Source organism: Monodelphis domestica, chromosome 1 (assembly GCF_027887165.1).
Source record: "Monodelphis domestica isolate mMonDom1 chromosome 1, mMonDom1.pri, whole genome shotgun sequence".
In the NCBI taxonomy this organism is placed as follows: Eukaryota; Metazoa; Chordata; class Mammalia; order Didelphimorphia; family Didelphidae; genus Monodelphis; species Monodelphis domestica.
The window spans coordinates 722,515,847-722,539,451 of NC_077227.1; the positions used below are offsets into that span (position 1 = coordinate 722,515,847).

The window sequence follows — 23,605 nt, forward strand, 5'->3', positions numbered from 1 at the left end:
GTAAGCACCACAGCCCTGGTTCAGGGACACCAAAACCTCCAGTCCCTCTCTCACCAGATTTATTTGGACCTCAGAGAATGGGAAGTCTCTCTTAGTTTCAAGGAAAAATCATTGTCCTCTATGGCAGAAATGGCTCTCCAAAATAGGCAGGGACTTGACACCCTTTTCTTTTTTTTTCCCCCAATTTAAACATTATTTTATTTGATCATTTCCAAACATTATTCATTGGAAACAAAGATCATTTTCTTCCCCCCCCCCCCCTTCCCACCACTTCTCCCATAGCCGACGCATGATTCCACTGAGTATCACATGTGTTCTTGGTTCGAACCCATTTCCATGTTGTTGGTATTTGCATTAGAGTGTTCATTTAGAGTCTCTCCTCAGTCCTATCCCTTCCACCCCTGTAGTCAGGCAGTTGCTTTTCCTCATTGTTTTTACTCCCACAGTTTATCCTCTGCTTGTGGATAGTATTTTTAAGATCCCTGCAGATTGTTCAGGGACATTGCATTGACACTAATGGAGAAGTCTATTACCTTTGATTGTACCACAGTGTATCAGTCTCTGTGTATGTTTTCCTGGTTCTGCTCCTTTCGCTCTGCATCACTTCTTGGAGGTTGTTCCAGTCTCCATGGAATTGCTCTACTTTATTATTCCTTTTAGCACAATAGTATTCCATCACCAACATATACCACAATTTGTTCAGCCATTCCCCAATTGAAGGGCATCCCCTCATTTTCCAATTTTTGGCCACCACAAAGAGCGCAGCTATGAATATTCTTGTACAAGTCTTTTTACTTATTGTCTCTTTGGGGTACAAACCCAGCAGTGCTATAGCTGGATCAAAGGGAAGACAGTCTTTTATCATCCTTTGGGCATAGTTCCAAATTGCCCTCCAGAATGGTTGAATCAATTCACAACTCCACCAGCAATGAATTAATGTCCCTACTTTGCCACATCCCCTCCAGCATTCATTACTTTCCATAGCTGTCATGTTAGCCACTCTGCTAGGTGTGAGGTGATACCTCAGGGTTGTTTTGATTTGGATCTCTCTGATTATAAGAGATATAGAATATTTTTCCATGTGCTTATTAATAGTTTTTATTTCTTTGGCTGAGAACTGCCTGTTCATGTCCCTTGCCCATTTATCAATTGGAGAATGGCTTGATTTTTTTGTACAATTGATGTAGCTCTTTGTAAATTTGAGTAATTAAACCTATGTCAGAGGTTTTTATGAAGATTGTTTCTCAATTTGTGGCTTCCCTTCTGATTTTATTTACACTGGTTTTGTTTGTACAAAAACTTTTTAATTTGATGTATTCCAGATTATTTATTTTGCATTTTGTGACTCTTTCCAAGTCTTGCTTGATCTTAAAGTCTTTCCTTTCCCAAAGATCTGACATGTATACTATTCTGTGTTCGCCTAATTTTCTTATAGTTTCCTTCTTTATGTTCAAGTCATTCACCCATTTTGAATTTATCTTGGTGTAGGGTGTGAGGTGTTGATCTAAACCTAATCTTTCCCACACTGTCCTCCAATTTTCCCAGCAGTTTTTATGCAATCGTGTATTTTGTCCCAAAAGCTGGGATCTTTGGGTTTGTCATATACTGTCTTGCTGAGGTCACTTACCCCGAGTCTATTCCACTGATCTTCCTTTCGGTCTCTTAGCCAGTACCAAATTGTTTTGATGACCACTGCTTCATAATATAGTCTGAGATTTGGGACTGCAAAGCCCCCTTCCTTTGTATTTTTTTTTTCATTATTTCCCTGGATATCCTTGATCCTTTGTTCTTCCAAATCAACTTTGTTATGGTTTTTTCTAGATCAGTAAAAAAAATTTTTGGAAGTTCCATGGGTATGGAACAAAATAGATAGATGAGTTTGGGTAGGATGGTCATTTTTATTATATTGGCTCGTCCTACCCATGAGCAGTTAATGTTTTTCCAATTGTTCAAGTCTAGTTTTAGTTGTGTGGAGAGTGTTTTGTAGTTGTGTTCATAAAGTTCCTGTGTTTGTCTTGGGAGATAGATTCCTAAGTATTTTATTTTGTCTAAGGTAATTTTGAATGGGATTTCTGTGGAAAGGAAACTAGACTAACAGTTTGTGTGTGGGAAGGGCCAACTGGGAGTGGCAGTTGGGTCTTGTGACTAGCACTTCCTTCCTGCGGGGAGAGGTTTTGTGTCCTGGAGTTGGAGGAGAATGGAGCTTGTTCAGCCCAGTCTGGAGTGGCATGCTCTTCTTGGTTCAGCCCGAAGACACAGGCTTCTGAAGGTTAGAATTGTTCTTTTTTGCTTTCTGTCTATTGCTAAGATTCTGAATTAGAACAAGAGTAGACGGGAGTGGGACAAACCCTCTGCCAGCCTCTAGGGCCTCTAGGGGGCATCTCCCTCCCCTGCTTCACCAAACAGTATTCCCTCTCTCCCCTTAACTCCTCCATACCCCATAGAAACCTCCCATTTATCCCCATTTTTCCCAATCCTATTTCCTTTCCAAATAAGTATTACATTTCTCTTTCTAGTTCTTGCTGCTGAGCTGTTGGAAATATATAGAAATGCTGATGACTTATGTGCCATGTGGTGCTGAAAAGAAGGTGTATTCCTTTTAGTCCCTATTTATTTTTCTCCATATGTCTATTAACTCTAATTTTTCTAAGATTTCATTCACCTCTTTACTTCTCTCTTATTTATTTTTTGGTTTAATTTATCTAAATTTGATAGTGGTTGGTTCAAGTCTCCCACTAATATAGTTTTACTGTCTATTTCTTCCTTCAATTCTCCTAGTTTCTCCATTAAAAATTTGGATGCTATACCATTTGGTGCATACATGTTGATTAGTGATATTTCCTCATTGTCTATACTCCCTTTTAACAGAATATATTTACCTTTCCTATCCCTTTTGATCAGGTTTATTTTTGCTTTAGCTTTGTCAGATATCATGATTGCAACTCCTGCCTTCTATCAGTTGAGGCCCAAAAGGTCTTATTCCATCCTTTAATTCTAACCTTGTGAGTATCAAGGTATCAACCCGCCTCATATGTGTAGGGTTTTGGGTTCTAATCCAATCTGCTATTTGTCTACGTTTTATGGGTGAGTTCATCCCATTCATGTTCAAAGTTTTGATTGTCACTTGTGGATTCCCCTAGTTCTGACCTTTCTTCTTTAGCTATATCCTTTTGAACCAGTGATTTACTTTAGGTCAGTCCCCCTAGTCCCCTCCCTTGATATGCTTCCCTTTCTAGCCCCTCCCTTTTTATGCTCCCTCCCCTCCCCCTCTCCTTCCCTCCCTTTTTATACTCCTCCCCTCCCCCTCCTTGATTTTCCTTTCTTTCTTACCCTGTTGGATAAGATAGAATTCAGGATCGCACTGGATCTAGATGTTCTTCCCTCTCAAATTTGATTTCACTGAGAGTAAGGTTTAAGTAATTCCACTTCACGCTCTCTTCCTCTCCTTCTCATATGAGAGTTCTTCCCCTTCCCTTCCCATGTGTATCTTTGTATGGGAAAGATTATTCTATTTAGCCCCCCCCCCCCATTTCTTGAAGTAAATGTTAGTATTATCGACGATTCCCCCCTCCCTTTTTCTTTGTCCCCCCTTTCACCAAATCTTCTTGATGCCCCAATCTTTCCCTATGCATGATTCCTCTAACTACTCTTATGACGCATACAATTTTTGAGAGTTACACAATATATTTTCCCCACATATTAATATGTATAATTTGATATAATTGTAGTCCTCATAGAAGAGAATTTGACTTAAAGAAAAAGATAAGATTTTTCTCCTTTTCCCTTTCTTTCATATTTACCTTTTCATGTTTCTCTTGCTTTCTGTGCTTGGATATCAAATTTTCCAGTAAGTTCTGGTCTTTTCTTAGCAAATGCTTGGAAATCTTCTATTTTGTTGAATGCCCATACTTTCCCCTGGAAGTATATAGTTAGTTTTTCTGGGTAGTTGATTCTTGGTTATTTGCGGTCTCTTAGTGTGTTAGCCGCTAAGTCCTATGTGATCCTTATGGGAGCCCCCCTATATCTGAAGCTCTTCTTCTAGGATTTTCTCCTTTTCTTGGAAGCTCTTGAATTTGGCAATTACATTCTTGGGGGTTGTCTTTTGGGGATTTAGTATAGAGGGTGTTCTATGAACCCTTTCTATTTCTATTTTGCCCCCTTGCTCCAGAACATGTGGGCAATTTTCTTCTATAATCTCCTGTAGAATAGCATCGAGGTTTTTATCTCTGGTTTTTCGGGGAGACCAATAATTCTGAGGTGGTCTCTTCTTCCTCTGTTTTCTAAGTCTTTGACCTTTTCAGTGAGATATTTTATGTTTTCTTCTAATTCATTAATTTTTTGGCTTTGCTTTATTGATTCTTGCTGTTTTGTAATCTCGCTGTCTTCCATTTGCTTAATTCTGGTCTTTAGGGACTGGTTTTGCTTTTCAGCTTTGTCTGTCCTTCTATTAGATGCTTCCAGCTCTTTCTCCAATTGTGAAGTCTTGTCTATCAGACTGCTGATCTATTACTCCCATTTTTCTTTCCAAAAGGTTTCCATCTTTTGGGCATGCTCACTGTCTTCCAGTTGCTTAATTCTGGTCGTTAGGGACTAGTTTTGCTTTTCAGCTTTGTCTGCCCTTCTATTAGATGCTTCCAGCTCCTTCTCCAATTTTGAAGTTTTGTCTATCAGACTGCTGATCTCTTTCTCCCATTTTTTTTCCCAAAAGGTTTCCATCTTTTGGGTAAGCTCCAGTTTGAGATCTTCCAGAGCTTGTGGATAGTTTCCATTTTGGGAGACATATTCTGATTTTGTTTGGATTTCATCCTCATTCTCTTCTTTTCCTTGGGTACTCCCTCCATAAAAGTTTTCAATAGTCACTTTTCCCCCCCTTTCTTCTTGGAGGCTTGATTTTGGGCCATGTGAGCCATCCCTTTGGTGGTTTTATTCTACTTTCTTTTTTGGTCTGGGGTCTGGGTGATATGGGCAGGTTTTCTGTGAATTTAGGTTGCCTCAGACTAGTTCTTCCCAGCCTCCGAGGTTTCTTAGAGCGCGGGCCCCTGTGTTCAGCCCAACTGCCCAGGCGATCAGTGAGGCCCGGCCAGTTGTTCACCTCCACCCAGGTGCTCAGCGCAACCTCCCCAGAGTTCAGTTCAGCAGCCCCCTGTGCTCAGTGCAGGATTCTCCAGTGAAACCACCCTGAGAGGTCATTTTCTTGCAATCTTTAGATCCCAAGGACCCTGGTGTGCCCCCCACCAGAAAGAGAAGATCCTCACTCACTCGCTGTCCCAGTGAGCACTCTGATAGCTTATTCTGGTTTGGTGGGGGGTTGGGGGGGAGGGGTGGCTCAGTTCACGTTTTTGTGTGAGCTTTTCCTCCTCCTTATAGCGTGGAAATGTTCAAACCCCACGTACCTTCATTTCTGTGGGGTACTGGAGAGTCCCTCCGTTCTTCCAAAGGTGATTTTTATGCTCTTTTGAGGTAGTCTATTTCGTTTGGTGCTCGGGAAGGAAAGCAAGTCCCATCTAGATTGCAGCCATGTTTACCCGGAAGTCTGACATCTTTTCTTTAAGCAAGGTGGACTCTGTGTGGCATTGGGAGAATACTGCTGTTTTTATGTCAACCCATTCTGGGGTTGTGAAGGATACCAGAGAGGGAATGGAGGTGCATTTCTGAGGTTCGGGAAGAATACCTTTTGCAAGAATGCAAGACTCCAAAACATAGCTTAAAAATAAAAAGAGAAGTTTATTAATTTAGAGAGTAATGTTGAGAATGGCCAGGAGAATAGTACAGGTAGAAGAGCAAGATGGAAGGCTGCTCCCAGAATCCATCAATTCTGGGGATTTTAGATTCTTGCAATAAATGCTGTGTCATAGTGTGGATGTGAGCTGAGTCAGGAAAAGTGGCTTTGTGAGGGTGGGTGGGTGGGTTGGGTTGGCCAAAAGCCTTGGCAGGATAAACATGGATTAAAAAAAATTATCCAGGCTATCTTAAAAATAATTTTTTGAGAGTAATTCTTATCCCTTCTGGTCGCCAAAAACTGTAAAAATTAAATTCTATCTCTAATAAAAAAATATATTTTATGAGATTATTAAGGATCATTAGAAATCAAGGAATAAAGAGGATACAAAATTTAAAAAAAAACACGTGCCCATAGCTGGTTAGTCATTTCAGCCATCTCCACCTTACCACCATAGTTGCTACATCATTGCAAAGAAGAGAGATGGCGTGGGCAGCATTATTGACAGATAAATACAAATAACGTGATCTTGCCAACTTGGAGCCCCAGGAGATATTATAGGGAATTCTGGGAATTACCAAGGACTTCTGGGGAATGAAGTCTAGGGTTCAAAATCTCCATTTATACAATGTGGAGATCATGACTTGAGAGCCCTTGCTGGGTGGTGAGCTGGACAGAAATTATAGGGTCCTTAGCTAGGCAATACTTTCGATTTCCTTCTTACATTTCTCTCTTTTACTATATCTCTATCAAACTAAATTGTTAAGAGCAGTTAACAGACTTGTGACTTAATTTTTTAAACTGGTGACCACAGTGTTACTTTAGAACTTTCTAAAGCTTCCCGAGGTGAGAGAAGCTTTAAGGTAGGAAGATAGAGGAAGGATAGAGGTTCTGGGTACCGCGAGGGGGGTGGTTGAGCCAAATTAGAGATATGAAGTGGCAGGAATGAGAAATGCAGGCCTTATTAATTATCAATGAGCCACAGCAAAACTCCGATCAGTGGACTACTCAGAAGGCTTGTACCCATCCAAAGATCCAAACTTAATACTACACAGGTCAGAGAGATGATAGAGAAAGGAAAGTGCCTGGCTGAAGGCCAGGTCCCAGGTGAGAGAGAGAAGGAATGGAATTAAAGATGGAGCTTGGCCAGAGGCCAAGCTCCAGCAAGGACAGACATCAGTGGGATCTGAGATCCAAGAGGAAGAGAGGGAAGAGAGAGGGCTGAGATTGCTGTGGCTGCTTTTAATGTCTTTGATATGTAAATATACACGATACATAGGGATGATTATCATTGGTTGACGACAAGGTATAGGTGTGGTTTCTCTTAGCCAGGTGAGCACAAAGAAACCTGTTTTCCCGCCTAACCTCGGGGAAGCTGGGGTCAAGAGTCAGAGGCTTTCCTAGCCAAGCGCAAGACTGAGCATGCTCAAGACTGAGCATGCTCTCTTCTAAGACAATCTGTACATACTGTTTCCCTTACCCATAGCTAGAGGTGGACTGCTACAATTTCATATTAGCATAAATCCTAAATTTTAAATTCTTACAAAAGTAAATGAATTATGTAAACATGGAAAAATATTTTAAAATCAAATTTAATTAAAAATAAATTTTAAAATGTTTAAAAAAAGAGATGTATCTTAAATATGAAGGTCTCCCCACATTCAGTACATTAATAAGGCCTCTCTCCAGTATGAATTCTATGATGTTTGGTAAGATATGATATTCTCCCAAAGCCCTTCCCAAATTCACTATATTAATTGAGATTTTCCCTGGCATGGATTTTCTGATGTGCAATAAAGTAAGCCCTATTCCTGAATTCCTTCCCACACTCTCCACATTTTTGAGGTTTCTTTTCAGTATGAACCCACTGATGCTCAGTCAGATGTCCCTTTACCCTAAAAGCCTTTCCACATTTACTACATTCATAAGGTTTCTCTCCAGTATGAATATTTTGATGGCGCTTGAGATCTGAGATATAGAGGAAAGTCATCTTACACACCTTACATTTATGAACAATCTTTCCATCATGAATTCTTTGATGCAAAGTAAACCGTGTCTTATTTGGGAAGACTATTCCACATTCTTTACATTCATAATTTTTCTCTCTAGTATGAATTCTCCAGTGCTTAATAAGATATGACTCCACCCCAAAGGCCTTCCCACATTTACTACATTCATAAGGTTTCTCTTTAGTATGAATATTTTGATGTCGCTTGAGAGCTGAGATGAAGTGATAAGTCTTCTTACACTCCTTACATTCATAAAGACATTTTCCAGCATGAATTTTTTTATGCACAGTGAGTTCTCTCTTTTTTCTGAAGGCCTTCCCACATTCACTACATTCATAAAGATTATCTTCAATTAGTCCTTTGATCTCTGAAAGAAAGAATTAAGAGGTGATGAACCTTGTCTTTTCTTTCCTTTCTCACAAGTTTTCAGTTGGCCCAGAGGTTTTAGAGCTATTCTCTTGTCCTCTGTTAAATTTTATTGTGGTTGGACTTGAATATATGTAATTGGTGGTCACCAGGGATTTAATTTCAAAATCCCAAAATGAATTACTAAAGTAGAATGGAATTTATGGTGGTTTATTTTACAATAGAGAGAAGATATTAAGGAAGAGAGAAAAGGGGAGAAAGAGAGAGAGAGAGAAAAAGAGCTCTGACTTCCTCTGAGCCAGGTCCTTCTCAGCTCCAGACAGGGGAAAGGAGTTTCAAGACGATGGTTCTTCCTTGGAGGTTCACACCTCCAGAAAGTGCAAAGAAACTAAGTCAGCCTTTCACTCACCATGGTGACCATCTAAAAATGAAAGCATTCTGAGTGTCTGTCTTCCAGTCTCTCCTCAAGTGTCTCACTTCACTCCAATTCCGAGTGACTGTTCTATTCAGTCCAACTCTGAGTGACTGAAGATCTCTTGATTCATTCTTGTGTGCTTCCATTTCCTCTATTTAAAGACCTTTTTCTCTTGTGCCATCTTCACTAAATTTTATGTCTACCAATCACAGCAGACTTCCCTCTCCAGGACTGCCCACTCAATGTAGGAAATGGATGTTCACACATTTTGTAGTTAGTTAACACCTTTTGTGGTTATTTAACACCTTTTTTGGTTAAAAATAGTAGATCTACTTTAAATACTGAGTTAAAACTTTAGAGGATTAAAATCTAAAAATAGATAGGGCATTACAATTTAATCTTCACAATAAAGGAAGAGCTAAGTATCTTCATTGTTAAAATCAGGAGATAGCCAAGTATAATTTTTATACTTCCCAGTTGAGAAGGCCTGTCTTACTTGCCTTTCATTAATGATCACAATTTATCTTATGCAAAAGTATGGTAACTCAAAAGTAAAATAAAAAAATAAAATGACCTGAGATAAAATCACCTAGAGGGATAAGACTTTACTTTTATAATAAATGGTTTGCCTTTTGATTACCAAAAGGAAAGGAAATACTATAGAAAGCAGATGACTTTGAGAACTTGTAAATATATCCTTAACATCTAATGAATAAATAGGAAGAAAAAAATGAAAGAAAAAGGAAAATTGATGAATTTAGAACAGGAAAGAGATGAAATAAACACAATAAAAAAGAAATATGAGGAAAGGGGCTCATAGCAGATAACTGTTACCATAAATTCCTATTAAAAATCAAACATATCTATTTTGTAAGGAATTGATTCAAAATGTTAAGAGTAAAACAAGTTTCTCTGACAAGAGAAATTATACTTATCTAAAAATTGCACAAATGTTAGTAATCAAAGAAGTATAAATGAAAACAATTAGGAGGAATCACCAAATAGCTAACAGATTAACAAAGATACTTATGATGACAATAAATTTTGAGGGTCAATCTGAAATAGGAATTTATTACGCTGCTGCTACCATTTTATTGAAAAGCAACAGAGCAATTTCAGCTAGATCTATAAAATTGTTCATACCTTTTCACTCACTGTTAGATTATTTTTACATACTGTTACATACTCAAAATCTTATTGAAAGCAAGTAAAGATCTCTCTCAAAAATATTGTCAACAGCTATTTATGAAATAGTAAAAATAATGAAAACCTTTAGGTCCAATGATAGGGTGATGGCTAAACAAGTTCTATCCTTTGGACATATTATAGAGCCTTTTTAAAGACAATTTCAAGATATAAAGGGTAGGATGACAAAAAAGACTGAAGAAAGAAAATTAAATTATGATTAAATATTTTAAATAGTAACAACAAGAAAGCAACATATAACCCAGAAGAAAATGCCAAAAGTAGATTCAAAAGTAAAAACATACATTAACATTTTAAGGTACATGTTTATTTTAAAAGAGAAAAAGAATTTATGCAAGGGAAGCAAGAGAAAGCTTGCTTAGGATAAGATTATCTTCAATGAACAGAAAATTAATACCTATCCCATACTGAGGCAACAAATTTGAGAATGGAGGTATATGTGAGTAAAAAATGCATAAAAACATAACTTCTTGAATTAAAAAATGAAGTTTTAAAGTCTCATTTTTTCTCAACAAAGCCTAAAAAACTTTAATAAGGCCACCCTGTTCAACATTTGCAGGACCTTTGACTTAAAATGACCAGGGGAGCTATATTTTGCAATGCCTCCTCTGCTTGGTTTTTAGGTACTCACTTGCAGAGCTGCTTCTTGGAACATTTGCTTCTGGCATCCAAGATGCTTTCTTCCTTTCTAATCGGCAGATCACATCTGGTTTGGAAACTATAAATCCTGTTTGTTGAAAATGAAAAAGTGTTAGGGACAGTTATCTCAGAATTCCATCACAAAACAGATAAAAGAAATCCTCATAAGGGGACAGCTGGGTAGCTCAGTGGATTGAGAGCCAGGCCTAGAGATGGGGGGGGATCCTAGGTTCAAATCTGTCCTCAGACACTTCCCAGCTGTGTGACCCTGGGCAAGTCCCTTCACTCCCACAGCCCAGCCCTTACTCCTCTTCTGCCTTGGAACCAATGCACAGTATTGATTCCAAGACAGAAGGTAAGGGTTTAAAAGAAAAGAAATACTCCTCCCTTTTCTCAATAGAATAGTAGAAGAATGAGACTACAGAATGTCTCAAATATCATCAAGGGCACTGTTTGTAGAAGTGAAAATATCTGATGCCCCAGTAGAGAAGGTATCATTTGAAAAAGAGGTATATGTATGTACAAAATAATGTCTTATTTATTTCTACTATGGGGTGGACATAACATAATTTCTCAAACAGTATTTCTATTGCTTTACATAATGTTCTCTTGGTTCTGCACATTTCATTCTTCATAGTTTTACATAGGTCTTTCACTGTTATTCCAAAATTAATCTGTTGACTTGTCCATCACAATCAGATGCCACAACTTGTTTAGCTATTTCCCAACTGATGGGCATTCCTTCAGTTTCCAGTTCTTTTGCCACCACAAAGAGAGACCATATAATTTTGGAATATTTTTCTTTTCCTTTTTCCCTGATCACCTTAGGAAATTAACCTAATAGTGGTACTGTTGGGTCAAAAGGTATATAGAATTTTATAACTATTTGAACATAATACAGATTGCTCTCAAAAAAGGTTAGACCAGTTCACAGTACCACCAACAGTGTATGTGTCACCATTTTACCATATCCCATTCCAACAGTTGCCATTTTGGCTTTTTATCATTTTAGCTATCCTGACAGGGGTAAGACAGTATCTTAGTTTTATTTTAATTTGCATTTCTATATTCGATAATGATTTGGAGCATGTTCCCTAATATTTATGTATATCTTTGAGTTCTTGATCCAAAAACATTCTGTTCATATCTTTTATCCAATTTTCATTAGGAAATGAATCATATTCTTATTTATTGACAAAATTCTAGATTTTAGATATGAGACTTCTATCTGTGGTACTATTTATAAATTTTTTTTATGTGGAGGGACAAAGGAAAATGGCTATTTAAAAAAGTATTCATAAAACTTAGTAAAAGTATTCAAAATTTGTTCAAGTTTCAAACTTTGGAAAAGTAGTAGAAATATTAGAAGGACGCCCAAGGATTAAAAAAGAGACCACTGAAAGATATTCTACATTACAGGAAATGAGTTTAAGAGTAGGCCTTAGGAAAAATATTTCATTTGACTTACTCTGTGCTTAGATAATTGAAACATATGTTGTATGATGATACTTATTCTGGAATTAACAGAAAATTTTGGATTTAAAGCAACAGAGAAGGGAAGATATATACTCAAGAGAACAACAAATCACAAGTCAGTTTCCAGGCATCCCAAGCAAAGACCTTTTTCCTGGAAACAAGGAGCATAAGCATTCTGTCTTGCTACCAAAAGACAAACAGTATCTACTTTTGTATGTCAAAGAATACCTGTTAAAATCTTCAAAATCTGCATAGTATACATCAAGCCTGTGGAGGAGTAGTTATTCTTACCCAAGGAGACCAAGTTCCTATAGTTCTCCAGCATAACATCCCTGTACAACTGTTTCTGAAACGGCTTCAAACATCCCCACTCCTCTGACGTGAATTCCACAGCCACATCCTTGAATGTCATTGAGACCTGAAACACCAAAACTGTTTGTGATTAACCAGGTATATCTGTGTTATGAAGTTTGAATGCCAACTGTTTGATAGCAGTTATTTATTTGTCAATTATTTATTTGTAGTCTAGTACAACACCTGGTAGAGAGCAGGCACTTAATTTCCCCTCCCATTAAACTTTAAGTTTCTTTAGCTCATTGGCTTCTTTCCCTTCCTTTGCATCCTCAGCACTTAGTCCAGTGCTTAGCCCTTAGTTGGTATTTATTTCATGTTTATTCTTAATTAATAGACTCAGTAAAAGACACTTTAAATGCAGTTTTTTTGAGGTACTCCCATGGCTCCTACCTCTGCCCTATGAGCACAAGTAGTACTTTGCCTAATTCCTTTTCTACTTGCTGATTTAAAACAATGACAGTGAAACAATTGAAGATAACTATCCTGTGTTCCTAAGTCTTCTCTCTCAGACTAAGCTTGCCTAGCTCCTTCCACCAATCAGTCTGATCTCTTCACCACTAATGCAGTTTCCTCTCATCATCCAATGACTGTGATTCCTAAAACAAGGTGCTCTGGGGACATCCAGGTATCTATGTGGATTGAGAGCCAGGCTGGAGATGGGAGCTCTTGGGGTTAAATTTGGCCATAGTTACTTGTTAGCTGTGTGACCCTGCACAAGTTATTTAACCACAACTCTCAATCCCTTACTGCTCTTCTGCCTTAGAACTGATACATGGTAGTGATCCTAATATGAAAGATATATTTTTTAAATTCTAAATTTTACAAAACCAAATAAAACAATCATTTCCATATACAAAGAAATAGAATACAGAAAGCAATGGAAACTCCTCTATGTTTAGCTCAGTTTTCTTCATATCTATGTAATAAATCCTACCCACAGCAGAAACCCAGAAGAAAAACAACTGCTTGATCACATCATTTGATGGGGATATGATTGGGGATGTAAACTCTAAAGATCACCCTAGTGCAAATATCAATAATATGGAAGTAGGTCTTGATCAAAGACACAAGAAAACTCAGTGGAATCATGCATTGGCTATGGGGGGGGGGGTGGGAGGAGGGAAAGGGAATCATGTCACCATGGAAAATTTTACTTAATAAAATAAAATAAATAAAAAAATAAATCCTACCCACAAGTACCTCAGCTCCTCCTCATGCTCCCTGCATCACAGAAGGTATCATCCAGGAGACCAACATGTACATATAAATTAAGTATTCCATGTTGTACAGTTCTGATCAATTTCTGGACATGACATTCAATTTATTCTTCCAACATTAGTTGTGGGGCTGTATATGATGTTCTCTTGGTTCTACTCATTTCACTCTTCATTATCTCATGCACTTCTTTCCAAATTTTTTTTAAATTAGTCATTCCTCATTTCTTATGGTGTAATATTATTCCATCACGATCATTTACCACAACTTATTCAGTCATTCCCCAATTGATGGGTATCCCTAGTTTCTAATTCTTTGCCACCACAAAGCAAGCTGCTATAAATATTTTGGAATGTGTACATTCTTGTCTTCTTTCCCTGATCTCTTTGGAAAGCAGACCTAGAAATGGCATTGTCAGTCCTATGGGTATATACAGTTTTACACCTCTCTGAGAATAATTCCAAATTACTCTCCAAAATGTTTGGATAAATTCATAGATCCTGCATCAGTGTCCCTGATTTTCCACATCCCTTCTGACATTTGTCACATTGCCCTTTTGTCATTTTATCCAGTCTGATGGGTTTGAGGTGATACCTTAGAGTTGTTTTCCTTTGCATTTCTTTCACTAGTAGTGATTTTGAACATTTTTTCATATACCAATATATGGCTTTGGTGTCTTCATCTGAAAATTGTCTGTTTATATCTTTTGCCCATTTATCAATGTGGGAATGGCTCTTATTCTTATAAATTTGACCAAGTTCTCTATATATTTTAGATATGAACCTCTATCTGAGAGGCTATCTATAAAACTTTTCCCCTAATTTTCTGCTCTCCTTTTAATCTTGGCAGCATTTATTAGATTTGTAAAAAACTTAAATTTAATGTACTCAAAATTATACATTTTACAATGTAATTGCATTTACATTTCACTCTCCATCGCTTGTTGATTCATACAATCTGCTCCTATCCATAAATATGATAGGCAATAAGCTCCCTGTTCTTCTAATTTGCCATGGTACCTCCTTTTATGTCTACTTCATGTATCCATTTTGAACTTATCTCAGCGAATGGTTTCAGATATGAGTCTATACCTAGTTTCTAACCACACTAGATTCTAGTTATCCCGGCAATTTTTACCAAAAGTGATTTCTTCTCCTCAAATCCTAGATCTATGATTCTGTCAAATATATGATTACTATAATCTTTTGCTACTGTTTGTTATTTGTCTGTTCTGTTCCATTGATCTACCTTTTTATTTCTGAGCAAAAAATTTAAAATGGTTAAAAAAAACCCTGTGATAATTCTGAAATAAAGAGGATTGTGTTCAAAGCTCCCAGAAACAATAAGAGAAAAGGTAAGTACAAGAGATTACCATGTCCTGTGTACAATATTATTTGAGAAAAATTTTTAGCAGAAAAGGATGTTAAAGCACCATTATTTTCCAAATCACATATTTAGACCTGGAATTGTCATTAGAATAAAATTTTCTCATTTTACAAATTAGGGAAATGAGGCCCAGAGAGGGAAAGTAACTTGCTTAACATTAAAATGGGAATAAAGTGTTAGATCTGCACTTGGAGACTAGATCCAGTGGTCTCCAAATGAAGAGCTATACTCACTGTACTATGATGTCAGAACCTTTCTCATTCCAAGGCCACAACTGAGTTAATACAAAAGCATTCATCACATCACTCTTGGGGGCAGGAAAACACTGTAAACAAATTCAATTCTCACCAATAAACAATGGCTAGGAAAAAATGGCATAAGAATACAATGGACTATGATGTAGTAAGAAATGGGAAAAATGAGCAAGTATCAGAAGTTGTGGAAGACATGTATTAACTGATGCAGAGAGAAATAAGTAGAGCCAATAGAACATTATTCACAAACACTACAAAAGAATGTCGACATTTAAAGAAGGGTGAACTAAGTAGTTGAAAAAAATGTTGCCACTTCTACAAAGCATAGCAGATGGAGACCATTAGAGCAGCACATTAATGAACTGTCAGGTAGAGTCAGTATAATGAGTGTTTTTGCATAATTGTGTTTCTTGGGTATTAAGGAGGGTAAAATTTGGAGTGTCAGAGAGAGAAGACTTTCCAGAAATGAATGTGGTGAAATAGCAAAAAGCATTATACAAATGTGGGAAATTAGCATAAAAATATAACTCATGGTTCACACATGCACATTAAAATAGGATGCAGAGAGACAGTAAAATTTCTGACTTCTGGAATTGGCTGATGGAAGCCACCCTGCATTGGTGTGGTGTGATTACATGCCTGGATGTCAGAACACATGACTTAGACCACTGATGGCAAACCTTTTAGAGATGGAGTGCCAGGCCCTACCCCCAACCCATTCCCCAGATCAAGGGCTATGTACCCGCTAATGCTGGGTATGCCTTGCCCCCCCCCCCTTACCCAAAATAGGGGAGTGAGGAAGGGCTCCCATTGGGCTGTGTAAAAATTAAATTCAGTCTCAATAATAAAAATATTATATTAAAAGGGATTTATTAATGATCATTAGAAATAGTGATACAAAAATAAAGACCAAGTGCCCATGGCTGATTAGCCCATTTAAAATCCCGGCGCTTAGTTTACCACTTCCACCAAGCTCACTGTCATCATGCCAGAGGTGGGACCCTCCATGTTCCCGCCTAATATCCCCTGTCTACAGGAAGTACATAATGACAGGAAGTCAGTGGGCTCCCAGGAAATGTAGTTCTTTTGGGGGGTAACAGATTTTCAATTATACAGATGCTGGGGAGAGGGGTAGGTAAACTGAGGAGTGTCATTTTACTCAGCGAGTGTAACGAGAGGAGGGGAGCAGCTCTATCCAAGGCCCTCTGCCTTTCTAGTAACAAACTCTAACAGTTGGGAAAGAGTGGGGCAGATGTGTGCCTACAGAGAGTTCTTTGCATGCCATCTTTGGCACCTGTGTCATAAATTTGCCATCACCGACCTAGATTGTCAAATCAAAAGTCAAAAGCCAACTAGATGTAACACTATGAGAGATATAAGAGCCAGGACCAATAGGAACTTGGGCTTTTTTGGCACCTATCCCTTCCTGAACTCAAGACCAATCTCTAGCTGGCCTTAATTCATCTGGCCTGACCATGTGCTTAGCTAGGCCCCTTTGTCACAGCTTGTAAAATGGGCTAGGCCAGTTTGGAATCTAGAACCTGATGAAGTAGCAACTCAGCTGGAGACTTTGGAAAGTTAGGCTCATAACCTTCTTCTTTCTCTCCTTTCTCTTTACTAATAAATAATTATAAATTTAGTATAAAGTCTCCAAGATTAATTTTTATTACAGAACTAATAAAACAGTCTTTCCCAACTGCTTTCTAACCACTCATTTATACCAATGTATTCTAGGATCAGACTTGAACTCGCAATCATTAATGTAAACTTGGCAGAATCCAGCCTTTCTTTTGGAAACTTGGCAGTCTCCTTTTTCCAGTCTCTTAGTACCTGCCCTGTCCTCAAAGATCTTTCAAGGACACACGATAAGGGTCAAGCAAATAAAAGAGACTTCTTTCAGCAGAGAACCTGCCTGTCTCCTTTTAATTTGGGTATATTCTTGTTGACACCTTTTGAGTCCTCTTTCCCAGTTCAAAGATCATTCTTTGAAGAAAAAACTAAAGTCAAGGAAGTTGTTTAGCTTTCTCCCAGGCTACCATCCTCATCACCATCATCCCATCTACCCTTAAACAGGGTTCTCACTACTTCTGATATTGTTTGCTTCTAAACTAGGTTTTAAAAAGATTTTTCTAATGTTTATTATCAGAACTACTTGGGGGGGGTGGGGCTTTGTTATTTCTGCACTACTATTTTTTCCCACTGCTCTATTTTGTCCTCATTCATCCTCAAGTAATGTTACTTAAAAACATTTTGATTATTATTACTTAAGTCTCAGGCAGAATTATATCAGAATCTCTAATTCAAGTCTTCAGACACATAGCCTGCTGTTTTTTCCTTTATACTTTTTCCTCTTTTCATTCTCGAAATCACTTCATTTTAACCCAGTACTTCCCAAAAAGCAGATTTCAATCAAGGATTTGAGACTTAAACATCTATTATACATTAGATGAAAAGGCATAACATATCAGAGTTCTAGGAAGGAGGACCATCCACCCCAAAAGGGATTCTTCTCATCCTTTCTCCTCCAGTCCCTGGATCACTCTTTTTTTTTTTTAAACCCTTACTTCAGTCTTATTACTAATATTAGTTCTAATGCAGAAGAGTGAGAAGGGCTGGGCGGTGAGGTTTAAGTCACACAGGTTTTAAGTATCTGAGGCCAGATCTGAATTCAGATCCTCTTGACTCAAGGTCTGGCATTCTATACAGTACCCCTCCAACCATTCTTGGAAAACAATTTGGAACTATATACAAAGGGCTAAAAAAAACCCCAAAACAATCATGCCTTTTGACCTAACAATCCCTAAGAGGGGAAAAAAAGGGAAAGGATCTAAAGGTAGAAAAATATTTTAGCAGGTTTGTCTTTTCCATGAATAACTGGGAAAATGATTAAATAGACTGAACTGAGAAGTGGCTGAATAAGATGAGATTTACCATTGTAATGGGATACTAATGCGCAATAAGAAATTATATGCAAAGGTGAGTTCAGAAAAGCCTAGGAAGCCTTCTATAAACTGAGGTCAAGAAAAGTGAGTAGACTGGAAGAGAACATTAGGCACTATAACAGCAATGTTGAGACAATGTGCTAAACACTTAAATACTTGATCTAAGAGAAGATAAATGAAAAATCAAAAGGACTGGATGAAAAAAGGAAGAGAGAACTAGTGAACTCTTAAAGACAGAGTCTAGGAAATGTTTTGCATTGTTCAAAGTTTCTGTTACATTTTTAAACTTGTGAAACATGGTTTCAAATGTTTTGCATGACTTCACATGCCCATGGCTTATCCTACTGCTTGCCTTCTCAATGTATGGGAGAGGGGATGGAGAAAAGGGAACACCTGGGAACTCAAAATTTAAAAATGAATGCTAAGAAAAAAGGAAATTTAAGGTAAATTTTTTGGGGAGGATAACTAATCTCTATGCTGTCTTTTAGTCCTAAACATATAATTCTCAGAAGGACACAATTTCCAGAATGATAGCACATAAGGAAGAAATGTGCCCCTTGGTCTTTGGCCTGAGATGGCATTTTAGGAAAGAAGCAACTGGCACTCACCCGGCAGGGCCTGGCTTGCAAGGGCGCAGAGGTCATCCCCTCCTCCTCGGGGCGAGCAGTGGTTACAGCAGTAGGCTGGGGAGGAAATGAGCACGATGAGAAGCAGGGCTCGGGCTGCTGGTCTCTCCTCGACACAGGACACAGATTTCCGCTTCTCCTCTGAGGGGCGCCCCAGGGAGGAGGCTGGGGAAGGACCAGAAGGAAACAGCGCTTGCTCTCCGGGAGGTGACTGTCTCCAGGACAGAATCTCTTCAGGGATAAAACAGGAGAACCGAAGCGGGCTGGTGCCTTCAGGAGGGGGAGGCTCTGATAACAGCAGAGAAGGTGGAGGGATGCGGGAGAAGAGGGGGATGCCAGGAGGAAGAGATGAAGCCCAGGAAAGTATGGAGACTTGGGCAGATACAGGCAAAAGCCAGAAATTCACTATCTCAGACTTGCCACAGGTGGAAGGTCTCTGAAGTGGAGGATCAGGACCAGCCCAGAGATCACCTGGGAAGGGCAGGTCGGAGGCGGGGTCGGAAATTGGCTCCGCTCACATTACAACCCGCCTCCAGGAACTCAATATCTGCTCGTGCATTGTAATCGAACCAAAGTAAGTCTCTTTAGGGTTCCATTCGGCTAGAGGCGCCCGCTCCTTCCCTCCGTTTCCCCAACCTTTTGTGGAGAAAGAGCTCCACAAAACTTCCGCCTGCCGCTTTTGGGCTCACATCCACCCCAACCCGGGTCAGCTCAAGACAGGGAAGGGGAAACGGTTTTGATAGAGTAAGAAAGAGTTGGAGAGAGGGCTGGTGGGAGCGACATATACGGAAATAATCTTCTCTGACTCTCAAGAATTTGGAGACTACCTCAGCTCGCATGGCCCTCTGGGAATTGTAGTCTGGAGGCGGCGGTATTTTCGAGATAAGCCTGGGGCTCTGGCTAGCAACAGTCGCCCCCATGTGCCCATCCACCTTTCGGGTCTCCTTTCACTTATCTCTTATCTGTGGCTGGAAGCTATGCCAAGAGCGTTGGCCTCATCCCAGTAAACTGGCTGCTCTGGCCAGGTGGAGGATAACTGACAGGTCTTCAACCCTTCAGTGACTGGGAGAGTCTGCCAGCATGTGAAGACGTCGCAGTGTGGAATGGGCAGGGGAGGACAATTTGTTCCAGGTGTTCTGGAGTGTTTAGAGCTTGGTCAGACACTGAAGCCCTCAGGGCCACCCACTTCATCCAAAGCCATCAGCAGTCTTCCTGACTTGTCTTCTTGACAAAGCCAAGGGACTGTGATGACTCTGGAAGACAGAGAGAGACTGACAACTTTGTGCAACCCTGCTTGACTTAAATCAATTCACACAGCACCCAATGATGTCACTGGCCCCCTTCAAACAAATTTGAAAACCGAAGGATCTCTAGGATTTATTGCATGTGAAAAGTCTATTCCTTGAGAAGAAAACAGCTTCATGCAAATTAAAAGGTAGTCAAGTTTATAAAATGTATCATATTAAGTGTGTTTTATATCATCTCATCATTTTGCCATGAATTTTTGTTTTCAACAAGACAAGTAGGAAATGAATGAAAAATGTCAGTCTTTAGGAAAACGACATTCTTTTGTAGTTATGAAGCATAACTACCACAAAAGTGGAAATTATAGAATACACAGGTTTACTTTCCTCTTAAATGATCATGTCTGTATTTCTTTGCTCTTTCCCTGGGTCAAGAAAAGGTTTTTTTTTTTAAAAGAATTGTGGAACATTCATCTGTTAAAAGGTTTATCAAGTGGGGCAGCTAGATGGCTCAGTGGATTGAAAGCCAAGCTCAGAGACAAGAGTTCATGGGTTCAAATTTGTCTTCAGACACTTCCTAGCTATGTGGCTGGGCAAATCACTTAACCTTTATTGGCTGTCAGCAGGCAGTGAGGGGCAGTAATAGGAAAGGGACCTTCATACTCTGAAACCTTGCATTTCACTCTCATTAGTACTGGTCAAACATCATAGGCAAAGCCTGTAGTTTCAGCATTAGTCAAGCATAAATTGTAGATTGATCAATTACCCATTCTCTTTCCTGGATTTATAATATTCTATACTGGTCTTCGGCTTTATGCCTAGTCTGCTTTATTAATTACTATTATTGTATTTAGAACTATAAGATATAATTAGTTGCCCATAATGGCCCTCCAGTGTACCACATTCCCCCACCATGTTCTCATTGCAGAAGGGCAGCAAGACTTCTCTCCCATTGAAAAATGATGACAATGGGGGAATATGGAACCCGTGCATTGGGGACTCTGGTATTCAAGAAAAATCCCCCAAACTTGCACATGTTACTTATTCCCTATGGCAACAAACCACAAAACATACCTCCACCTGAATTTGGAATAGAAGATGACAAGCTCCCAGACTCCAATAAATATGCTGACCCTGAACCACAGGGCATTGAAGCTGCCACTTTACAGGGGAGCTACTACTCCATACTATCACCTCCAAAGAGGTTGCTTTACTAGCTCCTGGACTTCTCTGTCAGCCCTGAGGCTACCTGACTAGCCCTTAGATCTGTGATGGTGAACCTATGACACACATGCCAAAAGGACACACAGAAAACTCTCTGTGGGCATGCTAGCCATTGCCCACTAGAGTTTGTTACTACAAAGGCAGAGGGATTACAGGGAGCTGCTCCCTTCTCCTTCCCCACCATGCTGAAGACATTTTTTCCCTTCATCTACCTGTCTGTTCAGAAGCCCAAAGCAAATACTTTTTCCCCCCATATGGGATAAGGTGGCAGGGGTGAAGATGGGCCATGACACACCACCATAAACCACTTCTTTAAATAAAATTCTTTCCTTATTTCTGGATTGAACAGAGTTCGAGGGTCTCATTCTTGAGGTGAGACCCAACTACAAACTTTGGTGTGTTTCTCCCACATTACCATTCTTCTACTTTGGAGCCAATACACAATACTGATGATAACATGGAAGGTCAGGCTTGTGTGTGTGTGTGTGTGCTTTAAGTTTTCTCAAAAAACACAAAAGCATGCCATGACTTTAATATGATAAATGATTCTTAGAAATATGTTATCCCCCTCTAGATCCCCTTTATTTGTCTTTCCTCCTGAATGCTGGGACTTATATACTCTCCAGCATGTATGGCCCCCCATACATCTGTTACATGGCACTGTTGGAATGTTGCTGGCATGTACAGGTCCCCTCAGCCCTCAGCCCTTATCTGTTACATAGTATTCTTGGAACTTCGACATTTTTATGTTGCTGGGGTCTGCTTGGCTTCTAAGTTCTTATCTGGTACCTACTGCTGCTGGGATCTTGACATTTTTATGGTTCTGAACTTCCAAGACCAGGCAGTTTCCTGCTCAGGCCTCCCTCAATAGCAGCCCAAACTTTGGATAGCAGACAGGACATTTTTTTGGTTCTTTTTAAAACCCTTACCTTCTGTCTCAGAACTGTTGGACCCCATAAACCACAAGGCTGCTCCCGATGCTTATCATGTGCCAACAGCTGCAACTGCAAAGCCAAACCCTATGAACAGGATATAAACCCTGAACTAACCCCTGGGCGAGGTCCAGACTTGTACTCCTGGTCCTGGATCCTAGCTTGAGCCAGCAATAAAGTTCCTCTTCTTGTTACATTGCTGGTGTGGAACCTTCCTTGCATTTTGGATCAATTCTGAGATGAACAGAACCAACACTATGTATTGGTTCTAAGGCAGAAGAATGAATGGTAAGGACGAGGCAATGGGGCTCAAGTGACTTGCCCAGGGTCACGTGGCTAGAAAGTGTCTGAGGACAGGTTTGAACCCAGGACCTCCCATCTCTGGGCCTGATTCTCAAGCCACTGAGCCACCCAGCTGCCCCCCAGATAGGGCATTCTTGAAACAAGCTTGGTGATAGAAAGATGTTAGACCCCACTTGGTCACCTTAAACCACATCCTCCAAAGTCAATTAAATTCCTAGAGGCAAGATTAGCTCCGTGATTAACAGGAGAGCTAGGTTTCTAAGCTTTAACCCATTACAGCCCAGCTAAATCTCTGAAATAAGTTCTGAGAAAAAGAGCCATGACTTCAACAGCTGAAAGATATTATCAATTAATTGTAAGTAGGATAAATAAGTGACACAAAATCAATCTTAATTCTCAGAGATATATTCCCATGGAAGTCAGCCAAGAAGGGATGGGAAAAGCCCAGGAATTAAATCCTGAAGAGACAAAGAAAGAAAATTCCAATCAAGTGGAAAAATAAACGTTGTCTGGACAGAACAGACCAAAGTATATCCAGGATGAACTCAGCATCCAATTTAGATTGGAAAAAAAAAAAAGAACTGTACAGAGAGACCATAGACACAAGCCTAGATAAGAAAAAACCAATAGATGAGTATAGGATGGTCCTGAAAAAAATTATATCAGTTATGTTACAATTCAGAATAAGTTGAAGTTAGTAATGAAAATTGAGGACAACTAAAAGGTATTGTTTCCTTTTAGTCATATTGGGAGAAAAAAAGATCAAAGCAGATATAGACGAAACTGAAACCAGAGAGATCTTCTCAATTACCTTTTTTATTTTGTCTTCTCACCTAACAAGAGTGACCTCTCCACTAAAGATTTCAGAACAAAAATTATTTAGATTGGATACCTAATACCTTGGCCTGTGAAATAGAAGAATGTTAATCTGGTTGTGACTATTTCTAGTTGCAATGGTACTTTGACTTGGCTAGAGAGCAGTTGCTGGTATAGACACTTGCTACAGAGATAGAGAGAAGCTGAGAGATATGCCACAGGAGAATGCTGTCACGGGATTGCTGCTAAAGGGGAACTGCTGAGATAGGGGAATGCTCTGGGGTTTGTCTATTGATCCCTACTGATGACTGATGGATCAATCTATTTCCTAATCTCTTCCTCCCTTTCACTCCCTCCTTCCTTCATCCTCTCTTCCCCCCCCCCCCACCTCCCAGTTCTTGAAGCCTTTGACTTCTTCCCTCCCCCCTGAGTGGATTATAAAGATACTCTAGTTTCTTTCTCAGGTGAGGGGTTTATTG

At 39.3% G+C, this 23,605-nt stretch overlaps 1 protein-coding gene across 1 annotated transcript; it reads right to left on the reverse strand.

Annotated features, from left to right (window-relative positions):
* Positions 1–5,704: 5,704 nt before the first annotated feature.
* Positions 5,705–22,785, reverse strand: LOC100028974 (zinc finger protein 331-like). Its single transcript, XM_007477696.3, has 4 exons — positions 18,590–22,785; positions 12,122–12,248; positions 10,347–10,442; positions 5,705–8,095 (listed from the first exon to the last, which is right to left on the reverse strand). Exons 1-4 carry the CDS (start codon positions 18,623–18,625, stop codon positions 7,473–7,475), a joined length of 882 nt encoding a protein of 293 aa, XP_007477758.2. The 5' UTR covers positions 18,626–22,785; the 3' UTR covers positions 5,705–7,472.
* Between the last annotated feature and the right edge of the window lie 820 nt (positions 22,786–23,605).

Coding starts and splice junctions, on each gene's coding strand:
- LOC100028974 (XM_007477696.3), bottom strand. CDS start 18,625: ATGACCTCTGCGCCCTTGCAAGCCAGGCCCTGCCGG. Junction 12,249..18,589: donor TGCAAGCCAGGCCCTGCCGG/GTGAGTGCCAGT, acceptor TTGGTGTTTCAG/GTCTCAATGACATTCAAGGA. Junction 8,096..10,346: donor TCCAAGAAGCAGCTCTGCAA/GTGAGTACCTAA, acceptor TCTTTCTTTCAG/AGATCAAAGGACTAATTGAA.